At 33.9% G+C, this 23,437-nt stretch overlaps 1 protein-coding gene across 1 annotated transcript; it reads left to right on the forward strand.

The window, feature by feature from the left end:
• The first annotated feature begins 10,021 nt into the window (after positions 1–10,021).
• LOC123530372 (sushi, nidogen and EGF-like domain-containing protein 1) lies at positions 10,022–19,840 on the forward strand. Its single transcript, XM_053521682.1, has 7 exons — positions 10,022–10,141; positions 12,049–12,170; positions 12,614–13,008; positions 14,616–16,914; positions 17,209–17,411; positions 18,009–18,400; positions 19,158–19,840. The coding sequence occupies exons 1-7, from the start codon at positions 10,110–10,112 to the stop codon at positions 19,357–19,359; spliced, it is 3,645 nt and encodes a 1,214-aa protein (XP_053377657.1). The 5' UTR covers positions 10,022–10,109; the 3' UTR covers positions 19,360–19,840.
• The last annotated feature ends 3,597 nt before the right edge of the window (positions 19,841–23,437 follow it).

Below are 23,437 nucleotides of genomic sequence, written 5' to 3' on the forward strand. Positions count from 1 at the left end.
ATGCAAGTAAAATTTATAAAACACGCATATTTTTATATCGATCCATGGTTCGAACCAGTGATTAATTTAAAAAGCAAACTTTAACAAATAATGTTTTCTTTTTCTGTGCATATAATTCTCTTAAAAAGTGTACTACAACGCAATCACATGATGAGCTTAGCAAACCTTTCCTTCGATAATGCACATGTAGGGAGGCGATTGGAAAGAATTAATATGTATTTTTACATAGAAGTTAATAATATCAAAAGTTTAAGCGATGAAACTCCTCATAAATCACAAATTGTTTAAAACAGAAACGCATGCAAATTAAATAAAGGATAAATAAAGGATAAACGTTAGCGAGATTTGAACCTGTTTAGTATTGACTCGATATCATATTTAAGGCAGTGTATTTAAACATAAATACGCGTCAATCGTGACATATATAAGTTAGTGAACAAGTTAGAACTTGATTAGCTAACTCGTTTTGTTTAATCGTACTGAAGAAACAAAAATGAATACATTTTTTAAACAAAATATTACGGGTCTTGGAATCGAACTCCCAACGAAAACGTATGCTACAAATACCGTAACCGCTCGGCCAACGAGGAATCACTGACTGCATCGTAAACGTAGTGAACTGACTTAGTCAGACTTTTTGTTATTTATTTGTTTGGTTACATTTCTAAACGCCCTAATACTACGCGATACCTATACGTATTCAAAACCGAACTATAGTAGCGCACAGTGTTTTGAGGTTTAGAAGTGAAAACAAATAATAACATAAAATTCAGTTAATACACTAAGTTTACGATTTAGTCTGTGATTCCTCGTTGGCCGAGCTGTTACGGTATTCATATTATACCTTTTCGCCGGGAGTTATATCCCAATTTTTGGATCAATCGATCCAGTGTTAACAGTGTAGAAATTCCTTACGGCGGACCGAACAAAAGTAGTGTCATATACAAACAAATATATAAATCCATGCCATACATTTAGTCAACGATGAAAATATAATTATTTTGGCACGATTGTATTTTCAGCTGTCGAACGTAAAAAACAAACAAACTTTTAACGTATTTTTCAATCAGTATGATATACATTTCTGTTGTTTCTTCTGACTGCAGCAACATATTAATGCGCGAAAACTAGGTCACCGGACAAACCTGGCTAAGGTAAGGTAAGGGAAGTAACCCTGTTACAGTAAATATATATTACTGACATTGTTACTCCCCCGCTTAGCAAATAAGAAGGGAATAAACATACATAATGATACATGTATAAAAAGAGATAGGAGTAAAACAAATAGAAATTAGTAGTTGACAGTCGGATATTTTGACAAGTGTATGACAATACCTAGTCCGCTGAGTAAAAGTACAATGGGTGGTGGGGGGAAGGGCCTAAAAAGTAATGTAATCTATTAAATAGCTGCTGTTAAATTTGTAAGACATGTATTTTAATAAAATTATATATACTAGGCAGTAGCATGTATGACAAGGTTTACAATAAACATAAGACAACTAAAAATCATAAAGCATAAAAATTAGTAACCATTAATACTTATAATAAATAGTTGGAACAGATTACTTTGATTATAACAGCTAGCCAAGAAGGTGTTGTAAGTATTTTTGTAGCGATCTTGACGGAAACATCTATAAGATATTACTGAACTGAAAAACCCGTTCGAGAAAGCCAGTGAAATCGTTGAATCAGATTCAGAGAAAAAATAACCGGGGAACCGAGTCTTTGTCTGATTGTGATTGAGTGTCACATTTTTATATATTCAGTTTATCACTTTTTTTTCTGTGTCTTCCTTGGTCTTGGACACTGTTCTGATTTTTTAAGGTGTTATTTGAAGATTACATCTAGAAGGAGTTGTAAGTATTACTTGTAGCGATTTTGATGGATACATCGACAAGATTGTATTGACCTGAACAAGAGAGATTAATAACAGGTACCGAGATCGGTTTAAATTTTTGATTGTCACGGCGTGAAACATTTTTCTTTATTAGTTGCACCTGGGGTCTTCCGCCTCCGTGAAAGCTGGAAGTTGCCATATGATCTTAGCTCTTGAATACGACGTTAAATCCAAATCCATCAATTTTCACCATACAATGAACCCTATCAGCAAAACCCATAACTTTTATATGACGTTACTAGTTGTGCAAACTTTTTTTCAGTTCAGTTTTGTTAAAATCTACTTCTCGATTTCCATTCAAGACACTGCTATGATACTTCATAGGATAGTTGAATATAGTAACTGAATGTATAAGGCAAGCACATACGTTCCTATATCAGAAGTAAAGTTCACACACATATGGATAAAAGTCAAACTTTGTGTATACTTGTGTCTCCAGTTTATAACTTTAATCTTGTAAAGGTTCTCCTGATATTAACACATACATGTGTACAATCTGTGTTGTTCAGATACAATCGATCCTCCAGTACTTTCAGTCTTTTGATTTTATCAGTTTGCATTACATACTTTGTGTAAGTTTGTTTTTCTCTGGTTTCTAATTTATTATTTTGTTTCTTATTTTCGTATAAAATAGGTAGTATCTTTAAATCGATCATGACATTACGGCCGAGCAATACTTTTATTAAATTGAAGTGTAAGGTTGTTATAAAATTTATAAAACTAACCCCTAGAGCTTTAAAAATATCACATGAAAGCTTAAAAACATTGGATCATATTAAAGACGGAGTGTGTTTAAACATAATTACGTGTCAATTGTGACATATATAATTGTAATCATTTCAGAGCTAGATTTTCTAACTCGTTTTGTCTTCATTGAATCGTATTGAAGAAAATAAAAATTAAGACAAAACCAAACGGGTCTGGGAATCAAACTCACGGCGAAAAAGTATAAAACAAATACCGTAACAGCTCGGCCAACGAGAAATAACTGACTGCATCGTGTACAGACTTCATTTTATGTTATGGTTTGTTTGTTTAATTATATTTCAAAACGTCATAATATTGTGCGATACCTATACGTGTGCCCTCTATTGAGAAACCATGTTCGGTGTTTTTTCTCTTACTGTCACGTGATGTTTGCAAGGTGCTTGCTGACGGGAATCCGTTTTTGTATAAACCAGGAAACCCGTATCAGAAATTGTAGACGAATATTTTTATATTAAATTTATAAGGAAAAAAAAACGATTTTCGACAGAATTTGATGAAAAATACATTGTTATAGAACATCCAATATGCAGCATATACTTTTTATTAGGTGAATATAGCAAAAGTCTGACTTATTTGAAGTCTGACACAACGATATGTTGGTTAGTCGCTTTAAGAGCAGATATTACTTAAGATTACACCAAATGTAAAAAAGTATATTTTGTCAAATTTTGAAGTCCGCGAAATCAGAAGTTTGGTGTTTAGTACAATTTTAGCTAAAATCTTAATCAAAAGGGAATTTTATTTTCCAACTTAGCTTGATAACCTACCAATACCTTTTTACATTTTTAAATATTTTTATGTACTGTATTTAGAAATCATGAAACATTTTTTTCTTCTATTGAGTATTCGACTTTGATAATTATCCCCATAAAACATTTCCAATTCTGGTTATTTGAAACCATTAATTAAGCACTTGTAATACTTTCAAAACACTTTAAATTAAATTTTTCGAGAACATTTTGCATATTTTATGATATTTTCTCAATTTTGTTATTTTTTTGCATTACTATAAAAAGTAGAAAATGCAATACATTCATAAGAAACTCGATTACCTTCTCTTTTGTCAGTTATTTCTGAGGTCTACAAATGAGCAAGCTTTTACGAAAATTCATAAAAAATAAGATTTCCTAGGAAAGGAAACAGTAGATATCGTCCTTAAGGAATGTCTTTTCTATTCTGCTCGTGGATCAATAAGTGGTGACAAACTAAACAGTGACACGTTAAAATAATTTGAATGTTTAGTTTAAACATATTTATTCGCCAATAATTTTAACATACATATAGTTCACAACAGATAATACAATGAACTGACGAGTGGAAATTGAACCGGAAGCAAATTGCTTATTGAAAGGTTCGTTCCACTTAAATTTGAATGTTTAACAATAGTAAAGCATTTATGTATAGATTAACCTTTGAATTCAGCCCCATCTCTTTTCTCCAGAGTATTCTACATAATAATTTGCTATTTTTAAAGATGTCATATGAATCTATCTTTCATCTGTTTTCTTATAAAGTTGCATTGTCTTGTCATCCACACTTTCTAACACGAACCTGGCACTATGCAGCGGACATTTGATAGACCGGTCATCGGCTGGGCAAGGACTCTCAACGACATATTTCATCGGGCTAAACTCATGGCCGGTATGCTATTTTTAATTTGATGTTTGTTTTATTCCAAGGTACAGATTTTATTATTTACCATTTATCGTTGTGACAGATACAAAAACCACAGATACCGTACAATATATAACAATGAGAACAGATCAATACCAAACCTGATAATCAGTCTTTCAATTTCAACATACGTTTCGGTGTGAAAATAATCATTCATTACTACTGACAGAACAATGCAAGTACATATCAAGTGATATATGATTATATATAAAGATTAAAAATAATACATGCTGAAATATGAACACGCTTTAAGGCAGGAATTACAAACTTCCAATACTAACAATATTTCTATCTGTTGAAGGACCCTTATTTGAAAAGTCTTATCTATCTAGATTGTTGAAAGAACAGAGCATAAGGTTTTTGACATAGGATATATAACATCTACTTCGTTGTCAACAATGTGTGTATAACATCGCATGCGGGCTAATCCGTAATAGCGACCAATTAAGGTTTCAACTGGCATTGTACCAGAATTTGTCTGAATGATTACCGAGCAGATATGCTTACTAAGATTCATTTTTGGCAATACACTCATTATGAAATTTCTTATTTTTTGTTTCACGATTATATATATATCAAGTTTGCTTTGTGAATTAATCTTTTTGTTGTCAGAATTTCATAATTAGTAATTTTTATCAATTTTACGCGATTTTCAGATTTCTGTTAAGTTTTGCCCCAACTTTGAAACCGCGCGTTCAATAAAAATAAAACAATTTAAACAACATGCAGTTCCTTTCAAACAGATAACTGATTGCATTTATTAGTTGCAATTATTCATTAAAAAAAACCCTAATGCTTAGTCCAACATTTAAATAACATTTCTTTTTCATCAGCACATACGAGGGTCCTGCAAAACGTTCTGTCACTTATGGGCTTCCGTAGTTTTATCCCAGGTATTTTTTAAAATGCTTCATTGCACTTGAATGGTGTGTACAATGGCTAACGATATCTGTTTATTTAGTGCAAATTGTTGTTCAAATGAAATACATACAGTCATCTACACTGACCAATTTACTTGTCACATTGTAAAATGGACGAAAAGACGAAATGAAATTCGTAGCTATATTAAATGCCGCATTAGGTTTGATACAGATTCAAAGCAGATATTTGATGAATTGGGTGGTATATATGGACCTCAGACCATTTCAATGGGCACAGTTTTAGGTTGGTTAAAGCTTTGAAAGATGGGAAATTATCTGTCGAAGATGATACCCGTTCTGGTAGGCCTAAAACCTCTGTTACCAAGGCAAATATCGCTGCTGTAAAAGCTGTGGTCGAACAGGATGCGCGATTGTCGGTGAAAGATATAGCCAGTTGTACTTGCATATCAGATATCAGAAGGCAGTGTGCAAACTTAAAAAAACTGTTGGACCCGAGAAAGGATTGCGCCAGGTGGGTACCTCATTTGCTCATTCAGGAGCAAAAGAAACAATGCCTTAAATGTACCCGGGAACTTTTGAAAACATACAAAAGCTGTGATTGTCGGGTTACTTCTAACTTACTTACAAGTGACGAAATCTGGATGCACATGTTTGGGCCACAGAGAAAGGCTGATAATAAGCAATGGAAGCGAAAAGATAGAAAACGCCCATGTATCGCCAAGAGAACCTAAGTTCGAAAAAAATGTTTTACGGAATTTTCTTCAATTCTAGTGGGACAGTCGTTGTAGTGCCAAACAGATACCTAAAGGAGACTATTTATCTGCTTTTCGTGACTGGGTAAAAAGGTTACAAACATGTGTTTCGGTAAAGGAATGCTTAAAAGGTTTGTAAGAGAAATAATTATGATAAAACATAGATAACGTAAGAAATCCGAACCCAACGAAAGATCATTTTACAGGTCCCTCGTATTAAGATAAACATGTTGTTACGCGGTCTATCCTTCCAAGCTTTGCCAAATTCCACTTATTTGTTGTCAATTATTATTTTTATTATTTCATAATACTTACTTAGCTTTCAAAATATGCTGTGTTATTTTTACAGCATGAAACCAGAGCTATTTTTTAACTTTTCCAGTAAAACCTATTTCGATTAAGGGTCTTTTTAACTGAAAAGAATTTATTTTCCCTAATACAAGTTATATATAAAGGATGCGATGTCCTCGCACTCACGCGTTGTTAAATACCTTATTACATATGCACGCTAAATGTCTGTACGTTTCTAATAGGGGGCCTTTCCATCGGCCAAAATTTGAAAATTCTGTAAATTACCTTGTGTGTATGTGTGTTCGGGTTTAACGTCTTTCTCAACAATTTTTAAGTCATATGAACGACGGTGTCTACTTGTAGCAGTGGGCACAATGCCCAACTTTATAGTGCTGCCTCACTAGAATATCACACCGTAGACACTTGACATGATACCCCACCCATTCACATTATACTGACACCGGGCAGACCAGTCCTAGTACTATCCTCTTAATGCTGAGCGCCAAGCGAGTAAGCTAGTAGTACCATTTTTTACGTCTGGTATGACGCGACCAGGGATCGAACCCACGACCTCCCGCACACGAAGCGGACGCTGCAGTTTACCTTGAAAAACACAGACAAGTATTTACTCATAGTTTACAATCTTAAACAATGTCACCATCGAAATTAAGGGTTGCCGACAGAAAACTGTTCACATGAACGACTCTGATGTGCATAATTCAAAAATCACAAAACACACGATCGTCGAGTTAGATTATTTCGGACTCACCAGATTCAATTGAAAGGAACTAATCTGATGCTCGACACACTTACATTGTAACTATGTTCACGTTTAAAGCTATTTTAGCATTAATACATGTTTGTGTTACCACGGTTTTAGCAATTGTCTTCATTGTTCTTATACAATAATTTGTTAACTGGAATACCAGGGAATACTGGCTCATTTTAGAAGAATGAAAAGCAAAGACAGAACAATTTAAAATAAGTCGCATCTAACCATACTTATCATAATAATAAAATATGCTAAATCTTATCTCAACAATTTAGTAATAGAATTTTCGTTAAAGGTAAACAAAGTCTACTGTTAAAAATAACAAAAGTTGATTAAAATAGTTTTCTTCTTTTAACCCCAATGTAATTACATATAGAAATCTCTTACCTGTAATAAATCAAAATAGAAATCGTTTGAACTAAACCGGAACGGAATTCTTACATTGACAATTCTTAGTAATTTTGTCCAAGTGATTAGTAACTTTAACCTAATTAAAACACTTGACTTTACTGAACCAATATAAACCTTAAGACCAAAATCGTTCATACCATGAAAATATCTTGTCCTGTAATCCTCAGCACAACATTCGTGCTGGTGCAATAACAGGTTGCAGTACATTTCCATTTTTTTACATTACCTTCGAAACTAAGTCATACCTGATACCCTATAAAGTCATGCAATTTCCTAAAACGTTACACAAATAAATAAATTCAATTGCTTTTTGCATTTTAGGCAAATGTACTCATTAGTTGGGTTCAAAAAATAAATTTTCTAAATTTGCTTAAAAAATAATTTTCTTAATGCATCATTTTGCATTGTAACATTTGTTTCATACCAGCAATTGCGGACGTAAAAGTGATAAGGACTGAAGAGAGATAGAGGATTCTAGTTCATAGCTTTATGTTGCACAAACATTCCACGTATCACCTCAGTCGTGTGTGACTGATTTTGACATAACGACACGTTCGACATTGGATAAGTATCAAACAATCGCCCTTTAACCGCTTGTAAACATACTGCCCATAATTATTTATATAATCATTTAAGGGCCAAGTTGCCGAATTTCATGGATTTTTAAACGTTATTTGTCGTCTGGCTTTTGTAAAATGTTTTTAAGATGATTAGCTAACATTTTTATATGCTTAAAAGAGTGCGCTTTAAAGTAAGAGTAGTTTTTTTCCTTTCGTAAACCACATTGACATGTTACTCTGTTAAAGAGTTCCTTACATTTCTTTGTGAACGGATAAAAAGTATCCATAACGAAAGATTGTTATCCAATTTGTCAAGTTCAGTTAGTTTTCTCAGCACTATCTGGACTTTATAGGTACAAAGGTAAAGAGGTTCGGCACATTTTTAAATCATATACTTCATTGTAATATTTCTTAGAGTAAACATCTTAAGAGTTATCATCCTGATTGTAGGAACTGTGGAACAAAAACGAATTTCAAAGTAGAAATAGTATCATATCAAAAGAGAAAAAGTAGCCTTACATCATGTCTCGGATCAGATTTCAATTTATAGCAACCGTCGGCATATATTGGTTTAAAAGGCACTTCGGTAGGGATTTGTCCGACAGTTTATTTTCATTTATCAGTTTAAATACTTTAATTTATGTGACAATCATGCTTTTAGTATCCTACTGCATTGGTCGAAGTGAAATTTTTATTTTCTTGTCAGATTATGAAATTATTCTGTCAATGCATAAGATATATAATTAACTGTATAAGCTTATACGATCGCCTAAAAAATCATCTTAAATCACTTCACGATGCTGAAATCGAACTTAACCGATTAAGTTGCTGATTTAGAGAAGAGGAAACATTTAAGAATAACAGTTAGCCTGAACTAGTAAACGTAACTTCGGTCAGCTTCAAATTTTGTTTATACTTAAATACAACCGACGTAATTACACTCAAAATCCAGAGATTATAAAATAAGTAAAAAAAAAAGAAAGAAAAAAACTGACACACAAACCTATAAAAATCAAATCATGAATGATAAATTTTATCTACATGCGAACTTTGAACATGTATTGTATAAGTGATATTTTCTTGAATTCTGTCAAATAAAACTCACTGGAAATGAATTTGATATTGTCTCAGTTACAGCTTGATCCATAGCATACATAATCACGTAATCCCAAACATCTGGACATTATTGAAAGTCCAAAATAGAAATATTTGAATTGAACATAAAAGTCAAGGATCATATCCATTCAACATCAAAATGGTGTAGCATTCCACTACTGATAGGATATATCATATTGAACATTAATGGAATTTTCTTGCACATTTGTGCTGTGTGTGAAACATCTAAACCTTTTGTTATTTTGAGAACACTTGTAAAAGATGATGTTTTGTCAAATATTAAAATACAATGTAATACAATGTATTTTCTGACATATCACAACATTTGTAATAAATATCGTTCTTTTTATGAATATTTACTGGTCTCACTGAACGTCTGTTAGTTCAAACATATGTTAAACAATATTTATACGACAAGGAATGAACTAAAATTGAAACACATGCATGACTATAATGATATTTCATTTATTTTCTGTGTAATCAATAAATTCCGAAATATCTTGTTATGTCTTAGAGAACACTGTTGTCTTATAAAAATAATTCAGAAATGTTTTTTATTTTTTTGAAAAACACATTATGATCATTGATTTACTTACATACAAATGTGATGTTTTACAAATTCGGACTACTATTTAAACGTTGGCGCAGTTGTTTTTCTTTTTCAATTTTGTCATTACAGTGCAAAGTTAAAGGACAATTTTTACAAAGTCAATATTTGTGAAACTTACAATTATGTTTACTGTTTATGAAATTCTAACCATACCGTTTTAATTTTCAAAGTAGTTTTGTTCCTTAATGTAACTGATTTAGTTGTATTTGCATATATTTCAAGCATGTATCTAAGAGAAAACCATTTAGCAATGCATCATATTTCAGAGTTTAAATGTTGAAGTGAAATATAATGGGCATTTGAAATGGCATCGGAACAATCAAACTTTACATACATACACAGCTGGAGTGGCGTATAATGAAACCACCAACTACCGAATGACAATAAAATCCAATGATCAGCATCAGACGTATGTATTTAGCAGCAACGTATACAACCAGATTGAAATATATGCCTTCGACAGTATTTGCAGTAGCCTTACGAATTCAAGATACTGATATTTCGGAAGAAATAAATTGAATTACAAACAAAGATTTCTTTAGCCACATATGGTTTAAAATCTAAATCCACTAATGGTATCAGGTGGTAAATACTGAATTTTTGTTTATATATTACTGCACAGTGAAATTATATTGATAAAATATGTATCAGCTGTTTAAGTAACAAAAATAATTCACTAAAATCCCTATTGATTTGCTAGCAGGTGCTCGTTTTGACTACGGAGCCATAAGTAATATAAACGAATTGTTATTGAAAACTACCCTGAATTCTGACGAACCAGATTGACATTGAATTTCTAAAAGGGTTTGAAAAGAAAGTTCTGTCGGACTTGTCAATGAAAATCAATTAAAATATTGTAAAAATTAAAAAATTTATGCTGCCAGAAAAAAACTGTTATGTTCAGAAATCTAGCAGGTCCAGGGTAACATTGAAATGACATTTGAAAATAACTGGATGTGGGAATTAATGTCTGTTGTTGACAAACATGATGTTTCCTTAAACCGAAACCGGATACAACCTTTCCAACGATAATTAAACAGTATTTGACAACTGAGCATAATGCATATTGATCCCTTGTAATTTGCTAAATGCCATGAGACATAATTTGTCTTTGGCTGTCTTAGAGTTTAGTGGTCCCTTAGCACCAGCCGGTTAATAACAGCTCTTATCATACATACCCAACTCAACGTCCTTAATTTTCACCTTGCATTATCTCCAGAAAGAGGAAATCTAGTTCAAGGTCTGCCTAAACAGAAGTTTCTTTTTTACTGATAACACATTATCTCGTTTGGTAGTAAATATCGATACTAAAAAAATATTTCAGCTATTGCCAAATAAATTTAGTCAATAGGGAATGCAAATAATGTCTTTGAGAATGCATGTTCAAATTGTGGTTTGGAACGGTAAGAGGGATAATCCAATTGCCTTTCAAACTTTCACCGCTTAAAAAGTAGCAAGTCCAAACAGAACAATATGAAAATCAAATAAAATACAAATGTATATACGGTAGGACTTGATTAAGAGACCACCCAAGGGAAGTACAAAACGTGGTCTTTTTATTAACATATTTGCATACTTACGTTTTAGAATCTATTAAAAAATAGAATGATTTGAGTAATTCAATGACATCATTTGTAATAACCATACATTTCTAATTGATCGATCATGAATATGTTCCAACTTACAGAGTAGTTTTCTAGTTTTAGAAAGTAAGATATTATATATATATATATTTATATATATTTTGCAATGATAAAGTACAACAGAGAACACATGTATAGGAAAAAAACTTAGTTTGATCATAAGAATAAGAAAATTCGACAGGAGTAAAAACAAACAGAGTAATAATAATCTATAAAAACATGAAACATTATAAGCACTTATAGGCCGATTTGGGCCGGGTGTTTAAAATTTGTCATATTTCATATGTATATACCGATGACATACACATGTCATTATGATAAAATATTATATATCCTTTTCAAATGCGCTCATCTGATTGGTCGAAATGAGTGCACGCGCGGGTCCGCAAAAAGCGAAATTGACCTGCAAAAGTGATAATGACCCTTGTGATATCACTTTTTTTATATATATGAAATATGGGCCAGTCAAATGAATGCGTTTGAGAAGGGCATATAATAGATCAATTATGTTGAAGTCAATATGTGATTTACGGACCTGTAAGAAACGATATTGACCTTGGACTGCGCCCTCGGTCCTCGGTCAATATCATTGCGTCTTCGGTCAATATCATTTTTACAGGTCCGTAAAAACACATATTGACCGCAACATCAATAACTGTATAATATATTTTAGGTTAGTGTTGGATATGATGCTGTGGTGTGCTCAAGGCTGGTCTGGAGATCAGTGTCAACATCGATGTCATTCTACTTCAAATAAAATGTGCAACATAGATGGAAAACTTGTTTGTAAACATGGTGAATATATGATTTTATAGAACTGCTTAGAATTATTTAAGCAACTAGCTATAGTTTTCCAATCAGAATTTTATCTGTCCATGTAAAGAAATGACTAGTTTTGCAATTTTATTGCCTTAACATTAACACAGAATTGGCAATATGCATGTATATAACATCAGAGATGTTTTTAAGACACTGCACTAAATCAGTATTTTGCATGCTTTTGTTACTACTTAAAACTGGTAAACAATTAGTTATGATATTGCACACTCATTCAGACACAGCTCCTTCTAAGAGCTATCGCATCAACTGTAATATGAATAGGACTATTTTTAATACAGGGAGAATCTACCTTAGTTTACCACATTTCAGTTTGGTACGCAAACGTGAAATTCCTTTATATGTAGGTTGGAGAAAACTAGTATTTTACATTTAACTTTCCTCATTTGGTGTTTTACCAGGGTATGGTGGACACTATTGTGTGGATATAAACGAGTGTAGCGGCCAGTCCCCTTGCAGAAACGGTGGTACGTGTCATAACACAAGAGGTTCGTTTATATGTCAATGCCGGACAGGCTGGACAGGGCCAACGTGTGAGGTCGATATAGATGAATGTGACCTAGGTTACTGTACAAACGCCACAACTTGCACAAACAGCCAGGGATCATTTCACTGCAGATGTCATAGAGGATTTCATGGTAGTAAATGTACTGACACAAATGAATGCAGGATTCCATTTAAACTCTGCCAACATGAAAGCACCTGTCTCAATCAATATGCATCATTTACTTGCAGATGTAGTGAAGGTTATTCTGGTGCCAGATGCGAAAACGACATAGATGAATGTTCCTTATCGGTAACTCTTCTCTTTACAATCCGCTTAAATTTAATAGTATTATAGCTACTTTGAATAGTAAAACATTCATAATGCATGATTATTCTCGAGCAATTAACTTACATCAGGTTTAGATTTAAAACGGGTTACAGTACAGTCAATATTTTGACATAATAATTTCTAATTAAATCTTCTAAATGCTGATTTTTATTTGCAATACTGGTACTGAAGATAAACTCGTACAGGAAATGAGTTTTTTTACCTGTAACTTTTTTAATTCTTCAAATTGTTATCAATGGTTTGCCTGCATGGTATCAAAATAAAGCTTAACATTTGCTAAAAAATTGACATAATTAAATTTATATTTAGTAAGCAAACTCACATGAAGTGAGGCCCTGAAAGGGGTATGTTAAATGGCGACTGTACGAACGTTGACTGATGATAAATTCGACCACTTATTTCTCCATAGTATTATATTGAAACTTACCCAAACATGCTGCAACAGTCATTCCGGATCAAGTAATGAAAAGTGAGCAAATGTCAGCCCTTCATGTGTTGACAGTGAGCATGCGCAAAAAACCCCAAAAACATCCTCTTCCCCAGTAATTTTAGATAAATATTTTTTAAACACATAAATGTAAGTCATTTATTTATACAGAATATTTACCAATTTTGTTTTTCTTTACACGAGTTTATCATCATTACCAGTAAGGTGTATGGAAGCCTAAGCAAGGGATTGTTGCGTGACCGAACCCATAACAAAAGTGGTACGTCGCTATTCCAGTAAACCCCCGCCCCCACAATGATTTAGACATACATATGTATCATTTGTGTACAATGTACATGCGTCCGGCACGATTGTCATATATCATTCTGCCATAGGCAATCATATGAAAGATACAAACAAGTACATATATCTAAAATGATAAATATGTTCGTCTTTCTTTGAAACAAACAGTACACTTACGTTAGTTTAGTATTTCTGTTATTTATTAGGTAATTGAACAAACAATATTTAAAAATAATTATGCACCGTACTTGTTTATTTGGGTATCAGTTGACCATTTTTTGTACGTTTAGACGTAGTTAGAATATGCTTCGTGAAAGAGTTTTAATCATACAATTTATATCGTACAAACTTTCTCACAAATGGGCTTCTGGAAACAGACCTATTTGAGCCGGTGTAGTCAGACTTTTTATCATTTTATATGCTGATTATGCATCTTATATTGTAAGACTTCTTCGTTTCATGTTACCGCGTTGATTTATAGATATATTCAAATATATCTATACTTTATAATACAGAAGCTATCTCCTGTATTTTCAGATATATAGTTCAATTAGTATTAACTGCTCGAGCACCATTGGTAGTTACATTTGTACAACATTTGTGCATGAAACACAAAACAAACAACTACATTTCTTTGAGTAACCATTATTTATTATATACCTCATTGAAACTTTGCTTATAAATAGATATACTTGTTCCATTGAATGTTCCGTTGTATTCTGTTTTAAATTACCATTTTTGATTACTTACATCGCGTCTGATATTTCGTTACTAATATACTAAAAGAATTTAATATTGATCAAATGCATACTTCATAGACTATTAACTGCATTTTCAGATATGTAGTCCACATAGTAACAATTGCACAAACACTGTCGGCAGTTACAGTTGTAACTGCAAAGCTGGTTGGACAGGAAAAAAATGTGAAAATGATATAGATGAATGTAAAAGTAATCCGTGCAATAATGGAACATGTAGTAATACACCCGGTAGCTATAAATGTAATTGTTATCATGGGTATACAGGAAAACACTGTGAAAATGATATAGACGAATGTAAACATGATCCTTGTAAACATGGAACATGTAGCAATGTTATCGGTAGTTATAAATGCAACTGTTATCATGGATATACAGGAATAAACTGTGAAAATGATATAGATGAATGTAGAAGTAATCCGTGCAATAATGGAACATGTAGCAATACACCCGGTAGCTATAAATGTAATTGTAATCATGTGTATACAGGAAAACACTGTGAAAATGATATAGACGAATGTAAACGTAATCCTTGTGAAAATGGAACATGTAGCAATGTTATCGGTAGTTATAAATGCAATTGTTATCATGGATATACAGGAATAAACTGTGAAAATGATATAGATGAATGTAAAAGCAATCCGTGCAATAATGGAACATGTAGTAATACACCCGGTAGCTATAAATGTAATTGTAATCATGTGTATACAGGAAAACACTGTGAAAATGATATAGACGAATGTAATAAAAATAATCCTTGTAAAAATGGAACATGTAGCAATGTTATCGGTAGTTATAAATGCAACTGTTATCATGGGTATACAGGACGAAAATGTGAAAATGATATAAATGAATGTCAGGAATATCCGTGCATGCACAACGGATATTGTCTGAATCTAACTGGCGGATATGTTTGTCATTGTCCGGTAGGATGGACGGGAAAGAACTGTTCCGTTGATGTCGATGAATGCAATACGATTTATCCGTGCAGAAATAATGGAAATTGCAGAAACACAAAAGGAAATTACACATGTCAGTGTCTTTCAGGATGGTCTGGGCAAAACTGCAACACAAACATTACAATATCTGCATCTACCGCGTTGACACTCGTAAGCAGTACACTATCTTCCACAAGCATATTGACAGAAACAAGCAGTGCAATAACTTCAGCGGCCATGTTAACAAAATTAAGCATGACAACACCAGCACCTACCATGTCGACACTGACAAGCAGTATATTATCTGAACCTACCACGTCAACACGTACAAGCAGTGCAACATCTGTACTTACCATATTGAGACACACAAGCAATTCAATATCTGCAACTACCACGTCGTTACTAAAATTCAGTTCAACAAATGCACCAATCACCATGATACTAATAAGCAGTGCAAAGCCTACATTGACACTAGCAAGCAGTGCAACATCTGCAGCCATCATACTGACACCAACAAGCAGTTCAATATCTGCACCTACCGCGTCGACACTAACAAGCAGTGCAAAGCCTAACGCTGCCATATCGACACTAACAAACAGTACAATATCTGCACCTACAACGACGACACTAAAAAGCAGTATAGCATCTGAACCTACCATGTCGACAGTAACAGACAGGAGAACAACTGCATCTATCGCTTGGAAAATGACAAGCAGTGCAACATTTGCACCTATCACATCGACAAAAATGAGTAGTGCATCATCTGCACCTGTAACATTGGCGCCAACCAACAGTACAACACCTACAATTGCCTCATCTCCACTAACAATCAGTGCAAGACATACAGCTGTCTCAACGATATTAACAGGCAGTAAAATACCTACAGCTACCACATCAACACAAACAATTAGGCCAACACCTACAATGGCAACATCGACTCTGGAGATCGGGCCAACACCTATAGCGACCATATCGGCACAAACAATCAGTGCAACACCTTCAGGTACCACATCGACACAAACAATCAGTGCAACACTTATAGCTGCCACATCGACACAAACAATCAGTACAACACATACAGCTACCACATCAACAATAATAAGCAGTGCAGTATCAGCACCTACGACGTCAACACTAACAAACTGGGAAACATCTGCACCTACCGCTTCAAATCTACAAATCAATTCATCTTTTTCACCAGTTGCAATTACGCCAACACCTTCACCGGCCACATCGATACAGACAATCAGACCAACACCAACAGCTGCCACACTGACACAAACAATTAGTGCAAAACCTACAGCTACCACACTCATACAAAGAATTAGTGCAACACCTACAGAGGCAACATCTACGCAGACAAGCAGTGCAAAACCTACAACAACCACATCGGAACTTACAAGCAGTACTAGCTCAACTGTCTCTACAGTGACCGACTTTGGTTTGCATACATTTATATTATGTTTTATCTCTCATAAACAGACCGAATTAAATAGAGTGTGCTATTGTTTTGCTTTGTCGAGTTGTATGCTTTGTCTCATAATTAAAAAAAAAAATTATATGTGTTGAAAATGACTTTATTCATATATTTCCAATAACATGAGATGTTCAATCACGTGGATACATTGTATTAAGACAACTATATTTTAATGTATGACACAATAAATTTTAAACGGCACATGTCATTACATACAAGAATCGATATAGGAGTCACAACCACCACTATGTTTTTCAGTAGTTCAACTTGCAGATGCCTTCAACCCCGGATGCACGAATTCAGGATGGAATGTTACACTGGACTTGGCAATTCTAAAACAGCTTTACCCGGATATAACATCCAACCATATATACTTTGGTGATAACTCGTGCCGCGGGAAACAGGTGGGAAACAAATTAATATTTCAGCATGGATTCACGGACTGTCTTACAGCTGAACGGGTATGTATGTTTTGCTACATCTATAACACGGGTGTATAATAATAAAGTAAAGTGTATAATGCAATGTAAAGACAATAAACTACTGACACTCAGATGTATAAATTATCAAAAGTTATTGACTATTACGCTACTATTAGTTTGTTAATGAATACTCAGCCAAAATCTGTAAAAGTAAAAATAAAACATAGGAGAACAGTTATTGTTTCAAACATATATGTTCATACGGGAACGGATATCCCTGTCTGTGGATATATCATATTTCATAACAGCGAAAATGATGTACCTCGAATCGGCGGACATACTTAAGGAACCATATTACTTTCTAACGGAAGTTTGCCGGAAGACAGAAGTAAGTGTAATTGAAATAACAGAACATATAGGACTTAACACTGTAAATGTCTAAGAACGTTTGTCCTGCACTGATATAAATATGATATTCAGATCATCTGAATAAATTAGGCAGACAAAAAAGCTTACAATACTTTTATTCAGGCTTAAGTTTGTAACCTACCTCAATTAGGCAGATAGCCTCAGATGTGTAGTACAGAGATATTCACTGAGTATTATTTATAATCTTATGTAACTTATATACGACAGATCTCGGGCGACACGATATTATACGAAAATAAATTGTTCTACGCAATTTACGACCCTATACATCCATTCATTATCCGTCAGCACAAATGGACATATGGTGTTGAATGTGACGTCAGCCGTAACGAGGCTACGTCATCGCATGTGCACCATGACATTGACGCTATACATTCTGCAGTATCAAGTCATTATGGAATAAACATGACATTCTTCAAAGATCCAGGCTTTATGAATGAACTTCCTGGAAATCCTTTACATACGAACGTCGGTGACGATGTCTACGTCAAAGTTTTCACGTTGGCAACAGACTGGAATATTAAAATGAGGTTACAGACATGCTACACCAAACCAACGGAGGTCGCAGCAGATATGACATATTACATCATCGCTGATGGGTAAGCATACGTTTAAATCTCTTGTTGCATTCATTAATTACCTGATCTAAATTTCTTACGCCCCCTCAATATGTTTGGCAATATCTTTCATAATTCTAATAGTACATTTATAAAATTGTTTACATGTATAGCTACATATGTTGTAAATAACACACTCAGTAAAATGTCAACAAAATCAAATAGTCTAAATATATCATATACCCATTTTTTAAAAGTGACAAAGATACACATAAAAGTTGTGTTTGTATAATATGAGCAAACAACATTTGTAAGTAAACGGGGGTGTACATATTGACTTTTCACTGATAAATGGTCAAATGTCAAACCAGATTTAGATTCACAAGATAAAGAAGTTAATATTTTGTTTCTTGTGAAATTATTCTTGCAGTCAAACGAAATTGGCTCGTTTGTAAATAGTATACGTAAATGTTTGTTGCTTAAAAAGGGATTAAGACCGTAGAATAAATGAACTGATTCCGTAACATCTCTGGATTTTGTGGAGATTTTGAAATGTATTTATCATTATATTTTTCTAAATGTGTGAGAATTTTAAACCTGTACTATAAGTTATATGTCAGACACTGGCAGGGACATAATCGAGGTAAATTTGATACAAAAACAATAAATGGTGCAATATTATACAATTTATATTATAACAGATTACGTACTATATTGATTCAAATAACTTCTAAAGTTCTAAATTATTAAATAACATATGATATGCATTGATAGAATTTATGAATTGTTGGTATTTCAGATGCGAAGTAGACAGTAATACCCACATCATCTCTCAGTCTACCCACGAGACGAGATTCGTCTTCCAAGACTTTGAGTATTCTACAAACGGCGAGGGTCTCAACATCTATTGTAATGCCACGTTTTGTGAAACTAAAGATTATTCTCCAGGATGTGCACAGTCTTGTAAATCTTTTGGAACACAGGCACTTGTTGGAAAATAGACCACTATTATATCTATCAATCGAGTTTCGTCAATTTATAACATCTCATTCTATATCAATGTTTAAGACCATTATTCCAACATGGTATTACATGAAATGGACACGTGTAATTGAACACTTTATAAAATTAAAGAAAGGCATTGCTCTGTATTGTTGTTGGGAACAAATCACAAAATATCTTATAAGACATGTTACGAAATATTATCATACATTGTTCTTTATAATGTTGAATGAATGGAAGCCCATTCAAAACATTATTGATTTCCACTTTTAAGAATATCGTAGATCATACAGCTTTTCTACAAATAAATCAAGCAAAATACCATTATTTTGCGACGTACGTTAAACTAGCAAGAGAAAAATAGAGAAATAATTTCTACAAATGTTGGTAGAATCTGAAGTTAACATTTTTTACAATACTATGAGGCAGAAACTTCTTGTGCCCAATTCTGTTCTTGTGCGTTAGTGGTCATAAGCTTTAAATCTGACTGTAAATGTATAACAAAAAAGAAAATAATAGTAGTACACTTACTTTTCAAAGCTTCATGAAAGTTATGTATGTAAAATGTGTTTGTCATTTGGTATAAAATTCCTTTAATTCTGAACTGTTTTTATCCAAAACCGTTTAGTTAGAGACTGAGATTTACAGTTTTCACGCCTGCAATGGGATAACATGCAATAAATGATACACGTTCAGGTTTTACATACGAATTTTGAATGTGTACAAGGCTAAATTGTATGAAAACCGAAATAATTTGCATGTTCATACCTTTAAACATGTGAACCTCAACATGTTATAGCCTCAGATTGAAAAAAAGGAATGTTCAACTTAATCATGTTTATAGAGCTGCAATAGTCAAACGGTTAAGGCACATGTCCCGGAGGTGGAACGTTCAAGTCCTGTCAGGGGCGGGTCTTGTTACTAAAAAAAAGAGACCGGTTGGTGAGCCGCCAGCTAGTTAAAAACTGGTTACCGATTGTGTACCACAATGGTGCCTAGCATTAAAGAATAGGAATCTGGAAGTAATGATGTTCATTGTAAGTGTCTCATAAACCATCTTGAATCGCCCTTTAGTTGGTTTGACGCTATAATAAACAAACACTTAACTTTACCTTTGCAATAATTATGGTGATACTTTTTAGAAAGTAAATAGTAGTTGAATTCCAATACGTTCAGTGCAAGCCCATTTATAGAAATATAAGAAGTTAGGGTAGACTTCCCGGAAGCACAGAGCACCCCAAGCAAAGCCAGAGAGCCATACATCGCAAGGTAGGTCGCAACAAAAAGAAACTGTAGTGGAAAGATATAGCAGATGGGTTGTTTCAAAAATCCAACGACAAGTACAATTAAATTATGTTCAAAATACAAAAATTGGTAAGGAGAAGAGAAAGGGGTGGGGTGTTATTGGAAGTTGAAAAAAACAACTATCATCACTGCAACCGAGTGCCTCAGATTTCAAGTTACATACTTAAGTCATGCTAAATCAATAGATTTAAATAGGACATTATCAGAAAGTGGGCTGACATGCTTACCTATATCTCGTTGAACAAAAATGCTTTCTAATACCTGTTTCAATAGAACTAAAGAAAATGGTAATATGTTCATAACTTTTGTGTGACCGTTAATTGCAAACATGACATTGAACCTGGCAATGACACTGGATAAAATGTATCAATATGATTCTAAGAAATCGTCATCGGACAAAACAATATCATTCACAAGATTTGATAAAATCTTTTAAAAGATCCTTTGGAAGCATAGAACGCAACCAAGCAACTTAACAGCAGACTCAATTTGACTGATTCTGTTCATGAGAGGTAATGAAATGTGCAACATCACTCACGCTCCCTAGCACAAGCTAAAGCGGAAATCTATCTTAGTAAAATAGAATGTTCTCCATGACCCTAAACGAGCAGAAAATCTAACAACATTTATGTAATAATGCTTAACTGACAAACTTCCCGGACCAACTATTTTCTTTTCGGTGCACTGGGGTTTATGCAAATAGGAATATTGTCCGACAAATCGATAGTCTGAAAGGGTAACGTGTTCGAGGCCATGCTGTGAAAGACCCTATTGATGACTGAAAAGCGGATTTACCCTAATTCTGTAGATTCAATTCAGACGATGATAACACTTTAACAAGATGTGAGAGAAATGTTCGATCGTGTGGGTATACCATAGGGTCAGTTAGGAATTTCTACTGATGCATTTTCTTAGTCCTTTGCTTGTCTTGCTGGTTGAGTTTGACGTGGAGAGATCATTCCTGTTGTCAGACTTTTGAACTTGCTTCCTTGCCTGGCCTTGTGCTGGTGCACAACCGCGGCGTGGTCTGTCTGACACGAGGTTACCTTTTCCGGCGGATAGCTGACGCCTCACCTCACCTTCCCCCGGTATATTTAAACGTGCAAATTCATATGAATATAAAAGATACTGAAGGAGAATGAATATATAACTATCGCTTAGTTACTTGGAAAATTATGTATGCGCACTTTAAATGAATTTAAAGAACACTTTTAATAGATGTTTCCCAAAAAATTGATAGTTTTGGAGTCAACTGTGGGAAGGCAAAGTATTTTGTGTGGAAACAGCGTTATACGACATAGAATGTGAAACTAATTTTACATTATTTGAGATGTTTGTATTATCATAGCGGCACTATATATTAACTAATATCGGTGGCTGAGTGGTTGAGGTGCCGGCTGCACAACTCGGTGGTCGTGGGTTCGAGTGCCACTGGGGTCACGATCACACCTATTATGACACCAGTATTGGTTTTTCAATGAAGCGGACTCTAGGGTGGTTCAAATAAGCTTGAAGTTTTCATCCAATCGAGCTAAAATAAATTGATATAAACTAATATCCATGAAATTATGATACAAAGGAGAATAGTTAGTTACTTGAATTTCAGAGCATAACAAACTCGACAACTCTGCGCAAATGTACACTTTCTAACATGTGAGCTTTATTCATAATGATTCACCTGTGATGGTCGGATGAACCCAAACGTCACATCCCCATGACAATTAAACAATTGTTATCTTATAAAACAATATAAACTTATTTATTTCATGCGTTCAACAACTGTGACAGATGACACATACCTCCAAGCTCGAGTTTCATTGGACTTCGACGGAGTGTACTGTACGACAAAGGTGTATCAAACCTATATAACAAGCCCGGGTATGACCAGTAATGGTTAAATTATGTTCTTCATTGTTACGCAAAATATATTCTTTTTAAAACATATTGGAAACTTTGAAAAAAGTCATTAAACTGTGGTAAAGCATATAAGACGTGTATATTTTCGTTCTTTTTTATATTTACTCCATCTGTATGATCACAAACATTTCAATACATAATCCACATTTGCCTTACTTACATGTTCGATAGTTACATAGTACTTGCATTGAAGTGCAATATACAAATACAGGAGTATACAATTCATGGTAAATTGAAATACGAGTGCGTTTTTGTTTTTTGTTTTGTTTTTTATTTACACTACTTATTTGACCTGAAATTCATATACTATTTCGTATTCTGTTTCAACAAATGGGGGTAGTTTTAATAATAAACGTAAGCGTCAAGGACTGAGATTAATTGATCACTAGTTCAAAGACATAACAGTGAGAGGGAGAGGAAGGCAACTGTTTTGTTATATATTATATACTTTAGTGCTGCTAAAACGAATTATCATATTAACATATATACAGTGCATATTGTATTAAATTATACTAATTTGTAAATACTACCTAAATATAATTTAATTAATCCCCCGCCACTAGTGGTGGGGGTTATAGGAATGGTCTCCGTCCGTCCGTCCGTCCGTCCTTCCGTCCTATCTCCTAAACCCCTTGAAGGATTTTCATGAAACTTGGGTCAAATGATCACGTCATCAAGACGATGTGCAGAACTTGTGAGTCAGCCATGTCGACTCAAGGTCAAAGTCACAACTCAAGGTCAAATGTTTTAGCCTTCCATTTCGTGTCCGCTCTATATCTCCTAAACCCCTTGAAGGAATTTTATAAAACTTGGGTCAAATGATCACCTCATCAAGACAATGTGCAGAACCCATGA

The sequence above is a fragment of the Mercenaria mercenaria genome, chromosome 13 (assembly GCF_021730395.1).
Source record: "Mercenaria mercenaria strain notata chromosome 13, MADL_Memer_1, whole genome shotgun sequence".
NCBI lineage: Eukaryota > Metazoa > Mollusca > Bivalvia > Venerida > Veneridae > Mercenaria > Mercenaria mercenaria.